Source organism: Procambarus clarkii, chromosome 83 (genome assembly GCF_040958095.1).
Source record: "Procambarus clarkii isolate CNS0578487 chromosome 83, FALCON_Pclarkii_2.0, whole genome shotgun sequence".
Taxonomy (NCBI): domain Eukaryota; kingdom Metazoa; phylum Arthropoda; class Malacostraca; order Decapoda; family Cambaridae; genus Procambarus; species Procambarus clarkii.
The window spans coordinates 6,688,014-6,710,567 of NC_091232.1; the positions used below are offsets into that span (position 1 = coordinate 6,688,014).

At 41.4% G+C, this 22,554-nt stretch overlaps 1 protein-coding gene and 1 long non-coding RNA gene across 3 annotated transcripts in view; both read right to left on the reverse strand.

Moving 5' to 3' along the window:
* The window catches only part of LOC138358443 (uncharacterized), a 236,345-nt gene that overhangs the window by 137,508 nt on the left and 76,283 nt on the right, over positions 1–22,554 (reverse strand). The gene's annotated exons all lie outside the window — the stretch shown is intronic.
* Positions 6,635–15,382, reverse strand: LOC123768692 (uncharacterized). The gene is made up of 5 exons (XM_045759377.2): positions 15,019–15,382; positions 11,912–12,112; positions 10,972–11,129; positions 8,652–8,813; positions 6,635–7,846 (listed from the first exon to the last, which is right to left on the reverse strand). Exons 2-5 carry the CDS (start codon positions 12,063–12,065, stop codon positions 7,694–7,696), a joined length of 627 nt encoding a protein of 208 aa, XP_045615333.1. The 5' UTR covers positions 12,066–12,112; positions 15,019–15,382; the 3' UTR covers positions 6,635–7,693.

Sequence of the window (22,554 nt, forward strand, 5' to 3'; positions counted from 1 at the left end):
AGTGATCAACATGAAACTGTATTTGCCAATATTCTATCCAAGTGTATCTAAATTCTGGGAGTCTTTTTAAGTTATTACCCTTCTTTTTTTATAAACGATCGTGCAAACGACACCTTTCTTATCGTTTGCTGATTTGCAAATACAGCTGTTGAATCCTGTATCTAAATTCTTTTATATATATAGTAAATAACGGAGGCTCCATGACACAGCCTTGGGACACTTTATTTACAATGGTTTCCTAGTTTTCATTCCATTTATAGTAACACCTTGTTTCAGTTCAAGTAATTTTCCGACGATAGCCGTTAAGCTAATTGGTCGATAGTTCGACGCAAGTGATCTATTTCCCCTTCACAAAGATCAGGGTAAATATTGGTTTGAAAAGAGGGTTGTTGATTTATAGAACAAATTATCAAGCGACATAATTGACGGTGGGTTGTTTAAAGGGAAAGTTTTGACGTGCGAGTAAGTTTGGTTAGATATCGATGGGATATCTTCCTCCGATGTGCTAAATAGGCATTCTGCAGTCTCTCTTATTCTCGAGTTGATATATTTTTCTGTTTTCATTATGAAATCTTCCCACCAAACAATCTTCCAATTACGAAAAGGTTTTCTTCCAATATAAAGCCCAAAAGAAAAATTAAGAAACTAGAAAATATGAAACGCCTAAATCGGCTCTAAAAATAAATGTAAACAAAAAATGGATGAAAAAATTAAACTTGAGAAAGAGTAAAAAAATCACCATTTTCATTGAGAAACCTGAATTGGATTGCTGCTGGAACAGACGTGATATTTAGAGTTGCAAGTGTGGAAGACTTGTGGAACAATGGTGAAACATGGCAGTTACCGCAGCAAAACACAGCTGAAGCAGGTGTGAAATATGGCGGGAACTGGCCTGGAACACAGGCAAAACAGGTGGATTCATGGCAGATACAGGTGTGGAACACAGATGAAACAGGAATGACACATGCATGGACACACAGATGCACGGTTACACAGATGAACTGAATCGCAGACGCGTGGATACAGTTAATATACATATGGACCAAATTTGCAGATCAATTCATTCATATTTCCAAGGACACAGTTACAACGAGGTCATTTGACCAGTATAAACAGTTTTTTTTTTTTTAATTTTTGCATTAACTTTATAATCTCGGCTCGACTCCCAAACATGCAAAGCCTTAATTACTGGAGTGAATTGGGCTCTGCAGACCAGCAAGACCACGTGTCCTACACACGGAGAATGGAATACTCTTAGTCTGTCTCCTATCCCTTGTCCAGAAGAGATGCTTTACAAACCACACTTAATGCTTACTCCGACGACACAGTGTCAATTAACAACACCCCAACGTCCCCCACCATAATGAAGTTGTGTGGAAAGGAAGAATGTCGCTCATTTGCTAGAAAATAACGTTCCACAAACTTACACTATCATAAGCATGCGAGAATGAATTCACGGACGCACAGAAACACGGAAGAACAATGATAGGATGACACATGCCAACCCGTTCTCGCAAATTCGTAAAGTCAATATTGACTTATTAACTACGTGCATAGGTGATATACTAAACATAATAGATACCCTTAAAAAGATTCGTAGAAAACACCGACCTTACCTAACCTTGTTAGTATTTTAAGATAAGCATCTTATTGCTTCGTAATTACAATTATTACTTAACCTATACCTACTATAGGTTAGGTAATAATTGTAATTACGAAGCAATAAGATGCTTATTTTAAGATACTAACAAGGTTAGGTAAGGTCGGTGTTTTCTATGAATCTTTTTAAGGGTATCTATTATGTTAAGTATGTCACCTATGCACATATTTAATAAGTCAATATTGACTTATTAAATTTGCGAGAACGGGTTGCACATGCACGGATCTATGGATGTACGGACACATAACCGCATGTATAAATACAGCGGCGGACACATTCATGAGTGTGCATACCTTTAAGCGCACAAACATTCAAGTGCTTGGCTGTAGAGACGAACGGTCGCCGGACGAACAGACTCCTGGAAGCACAAAATTCACTTTCAAGATAAGAAAATTCACTTTCGCAGAGTGGTAGACGGTTGGAACAAGTTAGGTGAGAAGGTGGTGGAGGCCAAGACCGTCAGTTGTTTCAAAGCTAATTATATGACAAAGAGTGCTGGGAAGACGGGACACCACGAGCGTAGCTCTCATCCTGTAACTACACTTAGGTAATTACAACCACGCACAAACGTACACACTAAATATTGTCCCGTTTTCTTCAACAAGTAAACAAAGAAAAACGACATCTACAGGGCGTCCAAAGGGATTTTTGTCAATAATAACAAATAATAACAATAATAATATTAGTAAATGTATGAAAAATACAGAGGAACTGATTACAGAGAATATATACTTATTAGGTACAGTATTTGTAGTTTTGATAAGGCCACTAATTACGCCCAACGGAACTACATAATTAATGCACGTAGCATCAATTATGTAGTTCCGTTGAACTACATTTTTGCTGGAAGTTTACGTAACTTGTGTTCAACAAGTTGTAGCCAGGTACATCGAAACTACCTTGCAATAAACCATAGAGTTTGCTATATACATACTGTCAGTAGATAAATTAAATAAAATAGGATTGAAGCTATCGTACGCATTCATACACAGAATGCGTACGATAACGACTCACCGGGTGCCCCGTAATTTAAAAAGGTTCTTATTTAGCGTTGGTCTTTTTGTATAGAGGATAACTTAACGTTATAAAGTAGCGTTATAACGTGACTTTATACAATAACCACATAACGTAGCGTTATAATGTAACGTTGTGACAAACTGCAAGAGACTTCCTGCAAGAAAATATCAAGAATTGTAACGTCACGTGCAGTGTTGCCAGCCGTTGGGTTTGGTTTACTACAGAAGACGAATAGTTCAGCCTAATTAAACAGCCCAAATTAACAAATATAACCTAATACGTTGCTTTGGTTAATGTATTCTTTACTGATAAAATATACCTAGGTAGATACCATAACTAATAACATTTCACAGCTTACTGTACTATGCTATGTATTCTCACAAACCCAATGTACCTTCTTGTATATAAATAAAAGCTAGCGAAATAGCGTCCGGTGTGCCATGCACATACTGGAGGTCAGAAGAAAATGTATACATCCTAATTAGCATTGCATAAATGAATGTCCCAGTCTGTTCTAGAAAAAATAAAACAAACAAAAAACTGTATGGGTCCATGCTAAAATAATAATAATAATTTATAATTATTATAATTTTTAACAAAGTGCATTTGGAGCATGATAACAGAGGAGTATTCGCAGGTATACAATTCATATAATTTATATAAAGCCATTAATACGCAGTGGGTTTCGGGCATTATAACGCTTATCAGGTCACTCCACGGAAAACACTGACGGGAGGACTTCTAAAAGAAGGGAAGGGACCTATCAGGAGACAGTTACAGCCCCACTCCTGTGCCAGGTAAGTCCAATACGGGCTCACCATAGCCCGTGCTACTTGAAACGCTTTGTTCCGAGTAGCTGAATCTTAAACAACAACATATCAGGAGAAAGTGTAAAGCCATCACGACTATATAACACTTAGAAGAGATCAGGATAAGGATTTGGGAGGAATGGCGCCCCAACCACTTGAACGGTCGGGGATTCGAACGCCGACCTGCATGACGCAAGACCGTCGAACTCGCTAAAAGATCAAAATAGCAGTCACAATACGTTAAGATTGATCAGTGCGTCTTAGGGCGACGGCCACAGATTTAATAAGGAGCCTGGCCTGAGGACGGGTTGCACAAACAGGGAGGTGTTTGGCGGCTGCGTGCTATGAACACTTGGCCTTTGCTGCAACCCGTCCTCGTCAACAAACGCCAAAATACTCGTTAATCCACCAGTCTCCAGGTTTCTTTGTTGATGAGGACGGAGAGAACGACTTAGTACTTTGCGCGAAAAGTTTAGAAGCTAATCAGTTGAAATTCATCTCGAAGTGCGTTCGATTGGATGCACGACGAGTCTATTGGACGCAACGACGAGTCTGGTGGGCGAAGACCAATCTGTTGGGCGCGGGACGAGTATATTGGAGGCAGGACGAGTCTGGAGGACACGCGACAAGTCGGGCTCGTGGCGAATTAGGCAGATGTGGAGCTAATGAGGTGGGCTCTGAGCGAGACAAGTGGGCCGAGGACGAAGGGTGGGCAGCACATGGTCCCGACAAGGACCCACCTCCACTAACAGACACACTCCCTCCTGAAAATAAAAATAAACCCAGAACCCCAACTCCGGGAGGGGTTGCCACGTATCGCCGGCCAGATAGACCTTGATCTATGGTTACAGACGTCAAACAGACGCCAAAATGACATATGTGACGCATCACCCACGTATACCAGAAGCGTATATAGAAATGAGAGGCTGAGAAGGAAGTGTGGACGTCGCTATTGTGTTGAGGCGAAAATAATGTGGCAACATCTTACCTTCTGTTTACCTGATAGGTAGAAATACCTAAGATCCTTGTATCGGAAGAGCATGGGGGTGAGAAAGACGGAAGAGAGGATCCAGACGATAAACAAGATAAAAAGGAAGTTGGGGGAAGAAAGGGAGAACCAACACAATAATGAGGATTAAAGTGTGTGGTGGTGGGGGGAAGAAGATGCAGAGAATGACTGATGTATGGTGTAGGGTGGAATAGGGAAAACGATGATGTAGGGGAGGGTGAGGTGGGGTAAGGGTGATATGGAAGGGAAAGTGGTGTATGGTAGAGGTGATGATGCAGGCTGGGAGGGTGTAAGGTCATTTAATGTACAACCTTGATAACCTCCACCCGCTGGAAAAAAAACTCGTGATTCCATTCACTCAGTAATCGTATCTCCTTGGGAAGAAGAGGCTTGCGATATTAAAATAATCGAGATTAGAGCATTGAATCCCACTCAGCATGTTCCTTCAAGAAATACGACACATTTACCTTAAAATAATAATTATGAGGAAAGGTATGAGTCTCTTAACATGAGATCTGAAACTGCATAAACATTAATGAGGCAAACTTTCTTCATTCCTTTCCTTCAGAAAGGAACTGAGAGCAAAGCACAAATTAAGAATCTGGAATCGTCTAAGTTAGCCAGTGAAATGTCACGCCGTAAACAGAGGGACACTCTGTGAAATAAAGATAGTTGGGGAAACTGAATTGAGTCAAAGAAGGCGAGATGAAGCCTCATTCAGATTCCCTCATCTAGAAAGAAAAGAGCAGACCTGCCCGAAGCTGTACATGCCTAAGAATACTATAATGACAACCCGTCCTCATCAACAAAGGTCAATGTTCATTCCAGGCAGCCCCCAAACCCCCTGTGTAGTAATGAAAAACGCTTTATCTTAACTGATGACGTTCAAACATTTGTTGTACAGTGCTTCACTGACGACCTCTATTCGAATTGCAACCAACTGCTTCCCCCCACGCACTACAAATACAAATAATTGTCAATAAACCCTAACCTAACGTACGTCAAAATATGCACAATATGCAAATCTATAATAATATTTATATGTTTGATAAATTTCCTATTTTGAATGAACAGTATGATAAACTTGATGAATGTGTCACACTACATTCATCAAGTACTACTACTTAAGGCAGCGTCTGGGATGATCACAGACTTACGTTCGAATCCTCGTCACGGCCCTTGTGGATTTGTTCATTGATGAATGTGTCTTTGGGGTCGGCCGCTATAGATGAAATGAACCTAGCCTGAGGATGGGTTGTTGTCTGATATACTGCGTCTTAACCCTACGTTAATTAATATGAATTAAAATAATAATTTTTCAAAAATAGATTGCATAGGTCCATTAACAATATCCGCCCAATTTGTTGCAGTAAGAAAACTTAAGCATGCGAATTGGAGAATGTCAATTCTCTTGTCTGACAGTCGAGCCCCAGTTGGTCTGGCTAGCATACAAGTGACAGGATGAACAACCAGTTTGGCTGTCTTCCAACTGGGGAAGAGTTTTACATGCTGCTGTGGGGAAATGTTAACCCACAGGATGTTAACCCACAGGATGTTCGCCCACTGGACGTATTCCTTGGTTCAAAATACAAAAACAAAAAATATTTGTTCTTAACACAAACACTGATTACTAATATGTCTAAAAACATTCATACAAATTAATAGATTCAATTTGATTTATATTTAGACCATGTTTTTAATGCAATTTAACGTTCTGTGGTTGTAACAAGAAATAAAAAAAAAAACGTCCTCAGACTAAGTCCATTCAATCCAGCAGTCGATCCTAAAGACGCATTAATCACTGTTAACATTCTGTTAATTTAAAATAGGAATTTTCTCAAATATAAATATTATTTAATATTAGCATATTGTACATATTTAGGCATTGGTTTGGCAAAGTTAGATGTTTAGGTTCTGTTGGCGATTATTTGTAGTACGTGGGTGAAGCATTTACCCAAAAGTGATTCCATGCACCCGCCAAACCCCCTGTTTATGAATGAAAAGCGGTTTACACACGACTCACAACTGCTGACGTTCGAACATATCCGGAACAAGTGCTTCACTGACGAATTTTGTTCGAATCGCTACGCTATAAATGCTTCACCCACGTACTACAAATACAAATAATTCAGATTCAGATTCAGATTCAGATGTTTATTCAGGTAAGGTATATACATACAAGTGATGTTACATTAATGGATTGATATATAGATAGAGCTAGCACATACAATGCCTAAAGCCACTATTACGCAATGCGTTTCGGGCAAAATAATCGCCAACAGAACCTAAATACCAAACCTAACCAATGGCTATATATGCACAATATGCTAATATATTATAATATTAATTTTTATTTGAGAAAATTCGCGTTTTGAATGAGCAACATGTTCAAATTTGTGAATGCGTCTGTGGGGGTCGACCGCTGGATAGAATAGACTTGAGTCGAGGACGGGTTGCTGTTCGAAAAAAAATCGGACGAAATTCATTGTAGATTGTGTGTAGTGCTTTTTATTCATCAAATAAAAACTGCAACAAAAATAATATTAGCAGTAATAATAAAGTTAACAATATAAAACATTATTTATAAAATAGTCACACAGTTTAAAAATATATACATCAGAGAACAAATCTGCATAAATATTTATGCAGTATGGCAACAATTTCAAAATCTATAAAACAGTGTTAGCCCCCCTTAAACCATGTTATACAATTACATATACATGGACACATTAAAACATGCATTTTATTGTTTTACCTTACTACTGAATCCAAAAGACATTGTTTTTATGACATTAATGTAATTTTTAATGACTATTTAAACTATCATTTTTATTAACAAAATATTAATCTTGTGACCTTTTCAAGGTTGCCAGAGGCAGTCGACACCAGCTGGGACAGACGGTCGAAAATTCGCAAATCATGAACACAGAATTCGGCAGACAATGAATGACAGGGTATTGGCAGGGAGTCAGGATATCAGCGGGAGGGCGAGGCTATCAGTAAAATGACTAGACTCTCAGGAGGAATGCATAGGAATCGGAGAGCAACTTGAGCCGCAAGTTCACTACGCCGTCAGTAACATCGGCAGCAGCATCAGGCATCATCATCATCATCACCAGCAGCAGCAGCAGCATCAGGCATCATCATCATCACCACCAGCAGCAGCAGCAGCAACTGCAGGCATCATCATCGAGTACGTCAGGACGTCAGCAGCAGAGGTAACACAATCATAACCAGGGCTAATGCAGAGCAGCCCACAGCCGGTGCTCCACTGAAGCACTCCTCGTCGCCAGGTCCGCAGTACACGCCATAATACCCCAACATTCCTCCTGCACACAATACATCGTTCACCTGTTTTGAATACACAAGGTAAAGTAATTATGAGGAGAAAGCGTTAAGTCATTTGACTATATAACACTTAGAAGGGACATAAGGATGAAAAAAAAGTAACAGTACCTAATCAATTGGAGTACTGAGAATGTGTCCACTTCAATTCGAATGCCATATAATAAATAACGGCAATGAATCCTGAACTGCTGCAAGACTGGTCACTGAACTTATAAAACTGAACTACGAGGGAAGCCTTAAAGAGACAACTTCACAACACTGGAAATAAAAACAAAGTGGCGCGACATAATCACAAAATATAAGATACTTAAAGACATTGCCAAAGTGACCTTGAACGAGAGATAACAGATGGAAAGTAAAAAATACAGAAGAACCACAACAGCATAAGGAAGCACTTGTGTGAAAGGACAGCAAGCAAGCAACATTAGGAAGAAGTAGAGGTAAGTAAAGAAAACTCCACACATAGTTTCAAGAGTAATATTATGCAGCAGTAGAGTTGGGAGCCATTACAAAAGCCTTCCAGTGACTAAGATGGGATCTATGAGCTCTTGTAATAGCACTTTCTCTGTAACTAGCTGACATTGTAACTATAAGGTGTGAAGGATAGTAGAAATTGTTTATGTAATAATCTAAGATGAGGTCTGATAAAGACCTTTTGTCCCCTCTGTAATGCTTTGCGCTACCGCTCACAGGATGAGTATGGGGTGCACAATAAACTAGCCGCCTTCGGCGGCAACAATCAAAATGCTCGCCGTGAAAATATAAAGATGAGCACATTCACACATAATCAAGCCGATCATTACAATACCGTGTTCTCCAGATCGAGATCTCCTTCATAATAGCAACCGCAAGCGTCAGCACTGCCGTTGACAGCCTCTGCCACTGTGATGTACTCGGCAAAGGGCTTCTTGTCGAGACACAGTTGGTAACACGCCGCCTCCAAACTCGTCAAGGGCTCATCCACCTCCACCTGCCAGGTGAATTGACGCGAAATCGAATTTTTAACTTTTTGTTAAAAAGTTATGTTACAAATTATTATCTGGACAAATTTAAGTATTCTACTAGTTTCTAAGCTATATATCAAAATTACTTCAATCTTCTATATCAAATTACTTTGCCAAACACAACAAAGAAAGCATTAAAGATCTCACCGACTCACTGTGAAAACGCCTTTCTCGTTAACAGACCCAAGACTTTCAACCATCAAACAAGGGATATATATATATACACAGAAAGGTTTATCCCGCTTTTCGGTGTATATACACTAAAGAATATGTTTTAGTTTTGGACTAAAGTGTACTTGCTGGTTGGTCAGTAAGTAATTGTGGTAGCGTTAATAACCCTCTCGAAGTTGAGAGGCTTTAAGCCCCTAATCAAACCAAGCCGTCAGACATCTGAGATAATGGTTTCCTTAGCAGACGTGCTACGGCGGGGTATAATACTATCTAACAACTATTTCATTATTAAGAATTTGAAAAAATTTTAAACATTTAAAACTTTAACTTTTAATTGTTTAATTTTATATATTTTAAATGTTTAATTTTATAAATTTTACATTTAAAATTTGAATTTTGAAATTTTAAATGTTTAATTTTATAAATATTTATTATGTTCAAAATATTTGCACTTATACTTTCGTTATTTTGTCAATCACTCGAGGGCCCTTACTCGATCTTTTAAATATTAAATGATGTTTTTAACTTAACTGCCTGCTTTACAAAAATGTATCATGTGCCAAAAATTCAATCTGGGCCAGAAATATATTTTGTCCCAAATACAAATAATATGGCCATACAGGCGTGGAAGGGAAGGAAACTATCAGGGGGGGAAAAGCACCAAGCAATTACGATTATATAGCACTTGGAAGGGGTCAGGATAAGGTGCCAGATTCACGAAGCAGTTACGCAAGTACTTACGAATGTGTGCATCTTTTCTCAATCTTTGGCGGCTTTGTTTACAATTATTAAACAGTTAATGAGCTGCGAAGCACCAGGAGGCTGTTTATAACAATAACAACAGTTGATTGTTAAGTTTTCATGCTTGTAAACTGTTTAATAAATGTAACCAAAGCCGTCAAAGATTGAGGAAAGATGTACACGTTCGTAAGTGCTTCCGTAACTGCTTCGTGAATCTGGCCCAAGGATTTGGGATGGGACGGGGGAAAGGAATGGTGCCCAATCACTTGGACGGTCGGGAATTGAACGCCGAACTGTATGAAGCAAGACCATCGTTCTACTCACCAGTCCAAGTGGTTGGGCAAAACGTTGACTATGTTCATAGACATTACTTTGCAGTAAAGTATTTTTCAAAATTATGCATTCTAATATGCATTCATGTGAACTAATATTCATTCATTCTTCTTTTTACTGACATATATCGATAAATTAAATATTAAAACAAAAAATAATCACCATAACTGCAGTACAAATCGTTCCTATACAGACTAGTAAAATGTGTCTCATTCAACTGTATTTAAATATATTTGGTTCTCGCCACTGATAGAAAAATGTGTTCCTAACAATGCCTTCCCCAAGCCCAGAATGAATAGCATCTATTACCCCGTGTTCCTCTTCTATGAAACACAAATTAGGAAAGACCCCGGGCCATCTGGGTAAGGCTGACAAACATCTCCACCAGGCGTAAGATTGAAGAAGAAGAAGTCCATGCATGACTGTCGAACAACAACGCTCCCATGCGCAAGACAGACGGGCAACAACTCCCCTCCATGCGTAAGACAGACGGGCAACAACTCCCCTCCATGCGTAAGACAGACGGGCAACAACTCCCCTCCATGGGTAAGACAGACGGGCAACAACTCCCCTCCATGCGTAAGACAGACGGGCAACAACTCCCCTCCATGCGTAAGACAGACGGGCAACAACTCCCCTCCATGGGTAAGACAGACGGGCAACAACTCCCCTCCATGCGTAAGACAGACGGGCAACAACTCCCCTCCATGCGTAAGACAGACTATCAACAACTCCCCACCCCCCATGCGTAAGACAGACGGGCAATAACTCCCCTCCGTGCGCAAGACAGACGGGCAACAACTCCCCTCCATGCGTAAGACAGACGGGCAACAACTCCCCCCCCCCCCTCCATGCGTAAGACCAATGAAGAACTCCCACCTCCTGAAGGTTGACAAACATGAGCGTGCCGGCGAAGTTGGTCTGGTTGTGGAGGCAGCCCATGTACGTCTGCTCGACGGGCTTCCACCTGCGAGGCGCCCTCGCTGCCACGCCCTCTGAAGGCTCGTCCTCGTCGTCCTCCTCTGCGTCGTCCACTTCTGCGGGATAGTAACATTACTGTGAGGCAAATACTGGCATCAAATATATTTAACAATTAATATTCCCAGACTATAACTGCGTTAATAATAACTGAACTAGTAGTAACGATGGCGAACGAGATTATAATGATTGCAATGATTGTTATATTTAGCAGCATTATTATTATTATTATTGGTAGTAGAAGTTTGATTATCAGCAAGTACTGTATCATTATATACTGCATATATGATTTGTACACGTCACTAATTGAAGTTTGTTCCTTGAAAACAACATATAAATTGGAATATACCACATATGTACTTACTAATAAGCCAAATATTGACTATAAGCAGTAAGTTATATATGTACTGTCTTGTGCGAGAGCAGGTTGAAACGTTCATATTATATATATATATATATATATATATATATATATATATATATATATATATATATATATATATATATATATATATAACTGAAAACTCACACCCCAGAAGTGACTCGAACCCATACTCCCACAACTGGTATGTACAGGGACGCCTTAATCCGTGGTACATACCAGTTGTGGGAGTATGGGTTCGAGTCACTTCTGGGGTGTGAGTTTTCAGTTGTATATAGTCCTGGGGACCATTCAGGCTTGTTTGCATATATATATATATATATATGTCCCAATTATTCAATGGGACGCGAGACCGTCCTTGTCCATTCAGCATTAATCTACTGGACTGTATTTGTTCATGCCATATAGTTTTCATGAAAGGAAAACAAATACACTCCCCCTATCATCCAGATCACGCACCGTGGTAGTCGTAGTTTAATGGGTGGTCCGGGGTGGTTGTAGTCTGTGTGGTGGTGGTGATGGTGGTTGTATGGTGGCCGCCCTCGCCCAGCTGGGCGTGGACATAACTAACCAGGCTCCCGGCTACCACCACCAGTAGCCACTCGCCCATCATCGTCTCCCCGCGGAGAGGAAGGATGGTTCACGGCTCTCTGGTAGTATCTCCACAGCAAGAAACAGTATGTCAGTTAACATAGATTTATGAATATTAAACACAGAATTATGTATAGTAATCGTAGTAAATATCTTTGTAATACATAGTAAACATCACTGTAATATTGCAAAATGACATTTGAAATTGAAATAAGTTTATTGAGGTAAAATACACACAAAGGGATGAGGTAGCTCAAGCTATTCTCATCCCGTTCAGTACATCGTGTTCATACATATATAGACACACATCACAAACAATAAACATATTACCAAACATTCTGAGAGATAAACATCTACATTTCCTCCTTTACACAAGTAGTATGGTAAAAAAATGACATGGGCCTCCCTAATTTACAATTTTTTTACCAATGTTGTTTAGCGTTATCGTAATTTTGATAAATCATTATTGTAATAAGTTATAATATTAAGATATTAATATTTTAATATTGTAACTATTATAACGTAATACCTTGTATTACGTTAGGGGGTCCAGGGATTTGTATAATATATAACATGTGACCACGTAGGTAAGTGAGGGCGTGTCAGTGGGCGTGTGCGCGTCAGCTGCTTGACCACACGTTTTCTATGTTCTCGCCAAGTGAAGGGGAAACGCCAGTATTGTTCTCTCCGCCTTCCTGCTCTCTTTCTCATGGCGGAAATACCTTCCTGGGTACTTTCGCGTAAGCCTACTGCTAAGACAACATATATGTCATCTTCTATGCAAACCACTTGTAGCTTGTAGTCTCCATGTTCGAGCCTTTAAGGGTTCGTACCTACACCGTCAAAGTGGAGGTCCAGTATTAAATCCACTCTGTCACTTAAAGGTTCAGAACATGGGGGGTGGGGGGGGGGAGGAATTCCCAGATGCACCTAGGTCTCTCTATCCCCCATCCCCGTCCCTCTCTTTCCCTAGGCCCCTTCTCTTCCCATCCCTCTCCAACTTTCCCAAAAAAATCCCAACTTTCCTTTTCTCCACCCTATCTCCCAATTTCTCACCCCTCTCCTTTACATTCCCACTCTTACACCTCTCCACCATCTCCCCCAATGGACCCCCCCCCCTCTCTCGTCTTCTTTACATCTGTCTCCCCCTTTCTCTAAACATTTCCCTCTCTTCAATCATCTCTCTCCCCTCTATTTCTGTCTCAGAAAATGTAACCCCTAAACTTTAAATAATATTGACAATAATTAATTAAAAAAAAAAGAGTTCACTCATGGATGTCAACCAACAAACTCACACTAAACATAGTGTGAGTTTGACTTACTGCATTTTATTTGGTAGTAAATCATCAAGTCAGACTCAAGTTCAGATAGACAATGTTAACATTAGCAATAAAAATTAGGAAACGTTCCTTGGTCTATACATAGACAAGAGACTGAACTTCAGCACCCACATACAACACATAGCCAAAAAAAAGTCTCAAAAACGGTCGATATACTTTCTAAAATCACATTATGTTCCCCACTCTGCTCACCTCTCATTATACTACGCGCTAATCTATCCCTATCTTACATACGGTATCTGTACATGGGGTTCAACCACTGCAAGTTCTAGACGTGTTAATAGGCTTCAAGTCCAACACCAAACAAGCAAATATGGCTCGTTGAAACACAGATTCCACTGACATTCACAAACTATTTGACAACTTAAATCTAAAAACATACATAAAGTTCTTTCAATATACAAATGGCAATATTATATCGATGTATGTATTTTAGCAGAGTCTCCTCTGATGTGTTCTTACGTTAGACTACTGTACACGGCACTGCAAATTCTCCTTGGAACTTGCCACCCAAATGAGTTTTGGGGTTTATTTCTAGAGTTTATTGTGTCTAACTTTTCAATTATCGCCAAAGCATGGGTATGGGGTGCATCATAAATGAATATAATTCAAAGTTAAAACATATGTTATTAATTATGCAATACAGAACACAAGCTTAGAATACATGAACAAATCCACAAGGGCCGTGACGAGGATTCGAACCTACGTCCGAGAGCATCCCAGACGCTGCCTTAATCGACTAAGCTATAACATGGTAAAAAGAGCTAAAACCTTTAGAAGTTCTACTGAACTTGGATCGCTGAATTCTACTGAATTACTTACTTGAGTTTTTACTGAACTTACTTGTTCATTTGATGCATCACGCTATTGTGATTTCTGTATGCTTAGAATACATGTTTTAAGTGAAGTTCAGTTTTTAATTACATAGTGAAGTATGTGTATATTTCTGCTAAATTTGCTTACTGTAGGTGCAGCCTGCACATGACCGTAAAGCTGCCGCCCAGTTGGGTGGGTGTGGAGCAAGACTAGTAACTGTGACTCACCATAGATGTAAAGTGCCTTATATAATTATTGTTGTGAGCCTCTTGTTGAATCACTTGATATAAAAAGATTATTGATATGTATATGTATTTGTGTAAATGATTGTATATATATATATGCACATGTGTATGTAACATTAACAATTGTGTAACTAGCTTTAAAAGATTGTAACTTGCTTAGGTAAAGGAACCATGGGGTTCAGTTCCTGAACCCATTAGGTGCCTCTGTAATCCTTTCCACCACCGCCCACGGGATGGATATGGGGTGCATAATAAAGAAAAATTGTTGTTGTTGTTATAGATTCAGCTACTCGGAACAAGTTCCTAGTAGCACGGGCTATGGTGAGCCCGTAACTTACCTGGCACAGGAGCGGGGCAAGTAGCACGGGAAGAAAAATTTAATTGACAGTTTATATTAGGTCTTGATCTACTTCAGTATGTGGTGCAAACTCCCAGAGATGCTTGTAGCCGAGCCTGAGTCCATAGTAGTAGCAACGTCTACCTATCCTACCCCGTCACGTTAGGAAAGAATGCCGTGTTAAAAACGTATAAGACAGAAGGCATATCTATGGCCAGAAATCATTGAGATACTCACCTAGGGGCCTGCAAGCGCCCTATATCCACACGTCCCTTGGCTGGTGCTCCCTCTCCAGTCTACGAAGGTATTTTGGAACAGCCTTTACCTCACTTAAAACAAAGTATTAATCGGCACAAGTTTTCTGGCGTTGGATGTACATCCTTCCTCGCTTTGGTACTAATGTTTGGTGGCTGGCACGTTATCAACCGCTTATCTACGGCCACACGAGTCTTATCGGCCAGATCCCGTTACACAAATTGCACTAAATTATACATTCACAGATATTACCAGAATGAAGACGTTAGCTATCGGGGCACACACACAAGAGAACACTGAGGAGCGTCGAGGTGTTGATGTTTGAGTATGGAAGTGTGTGTACATCAGCAGCAGCAGCAGCAGCTGGCCGCCCGGGTCTGCATGACTCAGGGACCTGAGTCATGAGTCAGCCGGGCTGGATATGACGCTTCAGACTTCCTCTTATTAACGCTTACCCAAGTCTTGCCCCCTTCCAAGGATATACAAGGTATCATAATAATTTACCGTGTGACTAATTTAGGAAAAAAGTAATTTAGATTATGCTAGAGTGTAATGTAAATAGTGTTATTCATTGTTTATAATGAATATAAACAGTAACTGTTAGCAAGCATGTCATCAGTGCAACAGATGATATAATATACAAAAGATTGTGCACCGTACACTCTTAAAATAATTTACACACAGTACACTGTAACACACACGATGAAATTGCTACAAGTTCAACATATCTTCACTCAACAAAGCAACATTCCTCAGGCATTTCCTTCATCTGGACAGCAAGTTACGCAACGCCTCCGGAAACACTCTAGAGTATTGTTTTTATTTAACAGGTCGCCAAAGGATGGGTTAAATTTCTATTATCAATCATTCAAGGATCAGCGAGCGTAACCGTGAGCCAGACTCATTCAAGGGAAACGTAGAGTGGGTATTGGTGGGTGGTAGTGGGTGGTGGTGGTGGTGGTGGTAGTGTGTGGTGGTGGTGGTGGGTGGTAGCGAGTGGTGGTGCTTACCTAGAACTGCCTACAGGAAAAGTCTAGCCCTTTATCTCCCGCCTACTAGCCTTGCTGTACCTATTGCGTTATAATTTAACTTTCTATTTCAATCAGTGCATTCTACTTGTTGACCACCAGTACAGAGTACGAGAATGTCCTTACATTTTTTTCGACTCATTTGCGTTTCCAGATTATATCTTTGCGCACTTCTACTTTCACTCAGTATCTGGTATGTATTGGTCACGTCCCCTCTTTTCCTTCTCTCCTCTAGAGTTGTCAGATTAAGTACCCTTGTTCTGTCGTCATACCTTATTCCCCTTAATTCAGGCACTAGTGGTTATAGGGATGTTAGCTGTAGGGTGTGGTGTTGTGGTGGTGGGGTAGAGGTGTGGCTCCAGGTGGGGTAGAGTGGAGTGGGAGTGGAGGTTGGGGTTGTGGTGGGGTGGAAGTGTGGTGGTGGAGGAGGTGAAAGTGTAGTGGTGGGGGTGGAAGTGTGGTGGGAGTGGTGGTGGGGGTGGAGGTGTGGGTGATAGGGTAGACTCCGCCCATTGCCGTATTGATTGCTGGAACACGTGGCCCGTCTCCCTCCCCCCCCCCCCCCCTCCTTTACTCCTCGAGGACACATGCACTTGCTGTCCACCTTCTCCAACACTAATTATCCATCTCGACCACTCCCTGTCCACCTCCATCACTTCATATCCATCTCCACTTCTCGCTATCCACTTCCAATGCTCCTTATTCACCTATACCACTCGGTAACAAATGTTACCGACTATCGCCTTCTATCACCGGCTCAACTAGCTATCCGTTACCACTGGCTATCAACCACCAATAGCCAGTGGTGGAGGTGTGGCTCCAACTCCCTCCTTTACTCCTCACGGACACATGCGCCTCCAGGAGCCACCACACCACCACCACACCACCACCCCCACCACTCCACCCCCACCACCACACCTCCACTCGCTATCTACCACCAAATGCTATTCATCAGTAATCGATGGGATAATCGGGAAAATGGATAAGGGCAAAAAACAAAGGGTCACAGTGAGTCGTGTTGAGCTAGAGTGACGCGACAAATGGGCCCGACAGCGTAGGCTCTGTCCTGTTCCCGCTGAGGGCATTGGGGAGATCATGTCCTTCAGGTAAATTCAGGTAAACTCAAGCAAGTGGCCATGGGAGTGGGTTCGTACATGTCGATGCTTGTGGATCGGGAGGGTAGAAATAGCCTAAGCTACTCAATCCCTTTGAGATGTATTTTTTCTTGTCTCAATAAACATACTTGAACTTGCTTGTGGATGACAAAGCAAATGAGGACTATACATAATCACGAGTGGGCTGATAAATGGATATTAGAGTTCAATTTCAACAAGTGTAGGATAATGAAGATTCGAATGGGAGAAAGTTATGTACGTTATGAGAAGTCAAATATTGAAATCAGAAACAGGACAAGATTTAAAACCTTTTTTTTCACTGTTGCAACCAGGGGCGGCTATAGAACTGTGCACCCATACTCATCCTATGAATTGTAGGGGGGGGGGAAGGTTTACAGAGGATATAAAAAGTCTTAATCAGACCTCAGTGGTTATTTTTACATTTACACTTTCGCCTAAACTCTACACCATATCTGCACACCATATAATTATGATGATAATTAGCAACAATATTTTTGCACTGCTACATCTATGTAAATTTACAATATATATTACTATAAAAAGGGCGGTAAATCTTTTGTTAATACATAAAATAATTTTCAATTGACAGGATAACAGAAGAGTTGTTTCTGATTTTTAGTCTACACACTACAAGTAAAACAGATAGTCTACACACTACAAGTAAAACAGATAGTCTACACACTACAAGTAAAACAGAAACAAGCAACACTTAGCAAGATTAGTGCCAGAACTAAGAGAGTAAAGCTACAAAGTTAAGCTTAGCGACTCTTGACTGACTACTGACTCCATAATGTAATAGTCTATGCCTGTCATCCTTGAGCATCGCCTTTTTTGTATTAATTTTTTGTCCTTTAACGTCTACACATTCTTTTGCATTATTATTATTATTATTATTATATCATAGATTAAGGGCGCTAAATCCCACAATCCTAGTGGAGAATGAATATAATCACTACTTACAATATACTGATAGACAAAATGGATAAGGAATGCATTTCTAAAACTCGAGAGATGAGAACAAGAGGACATGGGTGGAAACGCAAATAAAATATAAGAAAATATTCGTATGCTGTACGGGTGGTCAATAAATGGAATGCACTGAAAAACGAAGTCGGATAAGCCACTCCCATCTGCTATAGGGATAGATTTGACAAAGAATGCAATCAATAGGAAAGTTACATTAAACGAAACAGATCTAACTAGGTTAGCAGGCGGGACAAATAGAGTGACACCTCTATTCCATAGTCATTGTTAGGTTAGGTCAGCACTACTTTCTATCTACTACTAGCTCTAGCTATTCACCACCACTTCTAGCTATCCACCACCATTCGTGGTCCACACTACTCGCTATCCACAGCTCCCTTTTCAGACACTTGGTATCATGACACCAGTTGGACAATTCCTATGCTATATTGCAGTTCCACGTGACCCTACGAGATGGCAACACCTTACTTATTGATAACCAATCACGGAAGCGTGTCGCTCTGACGTCATATGGGAGGATGGGGGCGGTTGCTTTTTATTTCTAGAAAGCATACATTAATCTTTACACGAGGCGTCAAGGTGTCTACTACGCGATTCAAAACCAAGTCTATATACTTTGTCATAATTAAAACGCAGTACCGGAAATAATGTGGAACGCAATATATGAAAGTGTTACAGCAACCAGTGATTAAACCGAACACACAATTTACTGATCAATCAGTACATAATTACTTAGTTGACCAATCATTTGCGGTCGGTCTGGAGTCCATTGTTAATGTGACTAAGTGCATTGAATTTTGTAACTTGCTCATCAAGACTGTAACTTAATTTTGGGGTTCAGTCCCTGAGCCCATTATGCAACCCGTCATCAGACCAAGTCCATTCCATCCAGCGGTCGACCCCAAAGACGCATTCATCAATTGTAACATTCTGTTCATTCAAAACAGAAATTTTCTCGAATACAAATTAATATTATTATATATCAGCATATTGTGCATATTTTGGGTATTGGTTAGGTTAGGTTAGAAGTTTAGGTTCTGTTGGCGATTATTTGTATTTTTAGTACATGGCTGAAACCTTTACAGCGTTATAGTACGAGCAAAAGTCGTCAGCGAAGCACTTGTTCCGGAAGTCTTCGGACGTCATCCATAGTCAGACGTCAGCTCAGCCACAACCAGGAGCCGGTGGCTGAGCGGACAGAACACTGGACGCGTGATCCTGTAGTCCCAGGTTCGATCCCGGGCGCCGGCGAAGAAACAATGGGCAGAGTTTCTTTCACCCTGATGTCCCTGTTACCTAGCAGTAAATAGGTACCTTGGAGTTAGTCAGCTGTCACGGGCTGCTTCCTGGGGGTGAAGGCCTGGTCGAGGACCGGGCCACGGGGACACTAAGCCCCAAAATCATCTCACGATAACGTCATCAGTTGTGAGTCGTGTGTTAACCGCTTTTCATTCATAAACAAGGCGTTTGGCGGGTGCATGGAATAGACTTTGGGCCCTTGTTTAGAGGACGAGCTGCATTATGTGCCTCTGTAACCCTTTCCACTACCGCCCACAAGATGGGTATCGGGTGCATAATAAATAATCTAAACTAACTGACCAATCAGTGCATGTGGTTATTGAGTTTATTATAATTGTTATTTTTATAATCTAAACTTAAAAATATCATAAGATGACACTCGTTCAGACTTTGAGAGGACTTCTGTAGAAGGTATCCTGTTGGACACCTGCAGAAACCACTTAACTCATGCTCCCCAAACAGTTGTATCGATTCCTTACTGAATTCCACTGAAACGAATGGAAGGAGACAAGGTATGATAAACTCTTAAAAGCCATATCCGTGTAAGTGATAAGCCTCTCCTTGAAAAGACGACCAATGGGACCAAGCAACGCTCCCAATTAGACTTGGGAGGATAAGGTATACGCAAGGAAACACAGCTATGCCTGCATTCTTATCCTTTACCTTGAGGTTACCTTGAGGTGCTTCCGGGGCTTAGCGTCCCCGGGGCCCGGTCGTCGACCAGGCCTTGACCAGTGCTGCGAGTACATTACTGAAAGAGATCCTACCGGAGTATTTAAGAGACTTCCAATTGGGATTCATAATCAGCACGCCACAAACAGCCCGGCTCCTGTTCCAGGTAAGTCCACTACGGGCTCACCATAGCCCGTGCTACTTCGAACTTTTTGTTCCAAGTAGCTGAATCTAAAACAACAACTGTGAAAGTTCCTAATGCTGGGAATGGTTCAGTTATTCAGGACAAGCAGCCGACAACCAAGTAAGCTAGAAAGCAACCACAAGCACCAGACAATTTCTACTACCAGATATGTGGTACCAGATACTACTGTGGTCCAGGAGCTAACCACTCAAAAGACCATCAGTCAGCCAATACAAACAACAGTTAACAAGCAACCACCATACAACCAACAGTTAACAACACTCCCCGGGAAACTGCTTTACAACCAAACACGATAACAAAAATATGTTGCAGGACTGGAGCAAACATCAGTAGGTATAACCACAAGGCCATCATCAACAAGCAGTATTGCCGCTATACCAACACCCCGAGCACCGCTATATTGCCAATCTCCATCGGCAGACACCCACCACCACCATCAACAGACACCCACCACCACCATCAGCAGACACCCACCACCACCATCAGCAGACACCCCACCACCATCCGTGACCAAACAATATAGTGAAGGGGCGGGGGGGGGGGAAGGAGACTCGCTGGTCCAAATCTCAACCCGTCCTTGCACTATGGCTTAAAGCAGAGACCGTCCTCCCCAGACACATTCGTCAATTTTAACATACTGTGTATTTAAAAATTGGTTTGTTCTCATATATAAATTGTAACAGTTGAGGTGACTTGAGTAGACTGGGGATGGTACCTGACTTACGTGACATTCACAGGGAGGTGAGGTAAGGTCACACAAACCTCACCTACAGTAGTTTCAAAGGTTGGAAGGCTGTCCCTTGTCACCAGATTCAAATCCGTCCATTCAATGGAATTTGGGGATAGACGGGTATAAACGCTTGTCACGAGAGAGGGAGTGGATTACGGGTTATTCATGCCCGTGCCACCTCTTGGGTGACTTAATCTTTATCAATCAATCGAGGGAGAGGAGAGTTGTGTGCTGTGTCTCAGTCCAGACAGGAGTCTGGTGTGTAGTGTTGGGCATCACAGGGGAGAGGGAGACTGACGATCTGGTGTCTACACGCAAGCTTCATCACTACTGTATCTTGAGTAAGTACTGGTCCCTTATGTTCTAAACATCACAAGCAATTCAATTCAATCAATTTCTTGCTGACCAGACCACACACTAGAAGGTGAAATTACGGGTTATTTCGGCAGTCTCCGTGGTGTAGTGGTAAGACACTCGCCTGGCGTTCCGCGAGCGCTATGTCATGGGTTCGTATCCTGGCCGGGGAGGATTTACTGGGCGCAATTCCTTAACTGTCGCCTCTGTTTAACGCAACAGTAAAATGTGTACTTGGATGAAAAAACGATTCTTCGCGGCAGGGGATCGTATTCCAGGGACCATAGGATTAAGGACTTGCCCGAAACGCTACGCGTACTAGTGGCTGTACAAGAATGTAACAACTCTTGTATATATCTCAAAAAAAAAAAAAAAAAATTATTTCAATCAATTTCTTTCTTTATTACGCACCCCATACCCATCCCGTGGGCGGTGGTATGATTGGGGAGCCCCCGGAGTCCCTCAGGGTGACAATTAAGCACCGGCCCCGCCCCATACAGAGAACACTGGGTAGCAAAACCAAAAACTCGGTCCCCAACTAAAAAACAAAAGTTATCCAGTGTCCTCCGGCAGAGCAGAAGCCGGTCCCCCATCACGGCACACCAGGAGCCCACCAAGACATCACCCCAGGCATCTTGCGGCCAAGCCGGCCCCCCGAACACCGTCACCCCGCCGGGAAAACTAGCCAGAACACGTAAAAAATCTATCAATAATCACGTGATCCAAGGCGATATATGCACCAGGCGTCGTAATACCGGGCCGTTGAATAGGGATGCCAAATGGTAGTAGCAAAGCCAAAACGCGAAAACAGAACGTGATCAAGTTCAAGTTCAAGTATGTTTATTGAGATAAGCAATAAATACATCTCAAAGGGATAGAGTAGCTTAGGCTATTTCTACCCCCCTAAGAACGTGATCAGGCGGCTCCCAGGCGGAGGAAGTGTCCAAACGTCCGCTCGTCGTCAAGGTTGAACCAGGAGTCCGTTGGGTGTTTAGGTTCTTAATTTTGTTCATTTATTATGCACCCCACACCCATCCAGTGGGCAGCGGTGGATAGGTTACAGTCACTTAGTTACTACCTCCATTTAGCAAACTGGGGATATTTTCTGTT

Coding starts and splice junctions, on each gene's coding strand:
- LOC123768692 (XM_045759377.2), bottom strand. CDS start 12,065: ATGATGGGCGAGTGGCTACTGGTGGTGGTAGCCGGGAGCCTGGTTAGT. Junction 11,130..11,911: donor ATTAAACTACGACTACCACG/GTGCGTGATCTG, acceptor ACTATCCCGCAG/AAGTGGACGACGCAGAGGAG. Junction 7,847..8,651: donor ATCTCGATCTGGAGAACACG/GTATTGTAATGA, acceptor TATTCAAAACAG/GTGAACGATGTATTGTGTGC.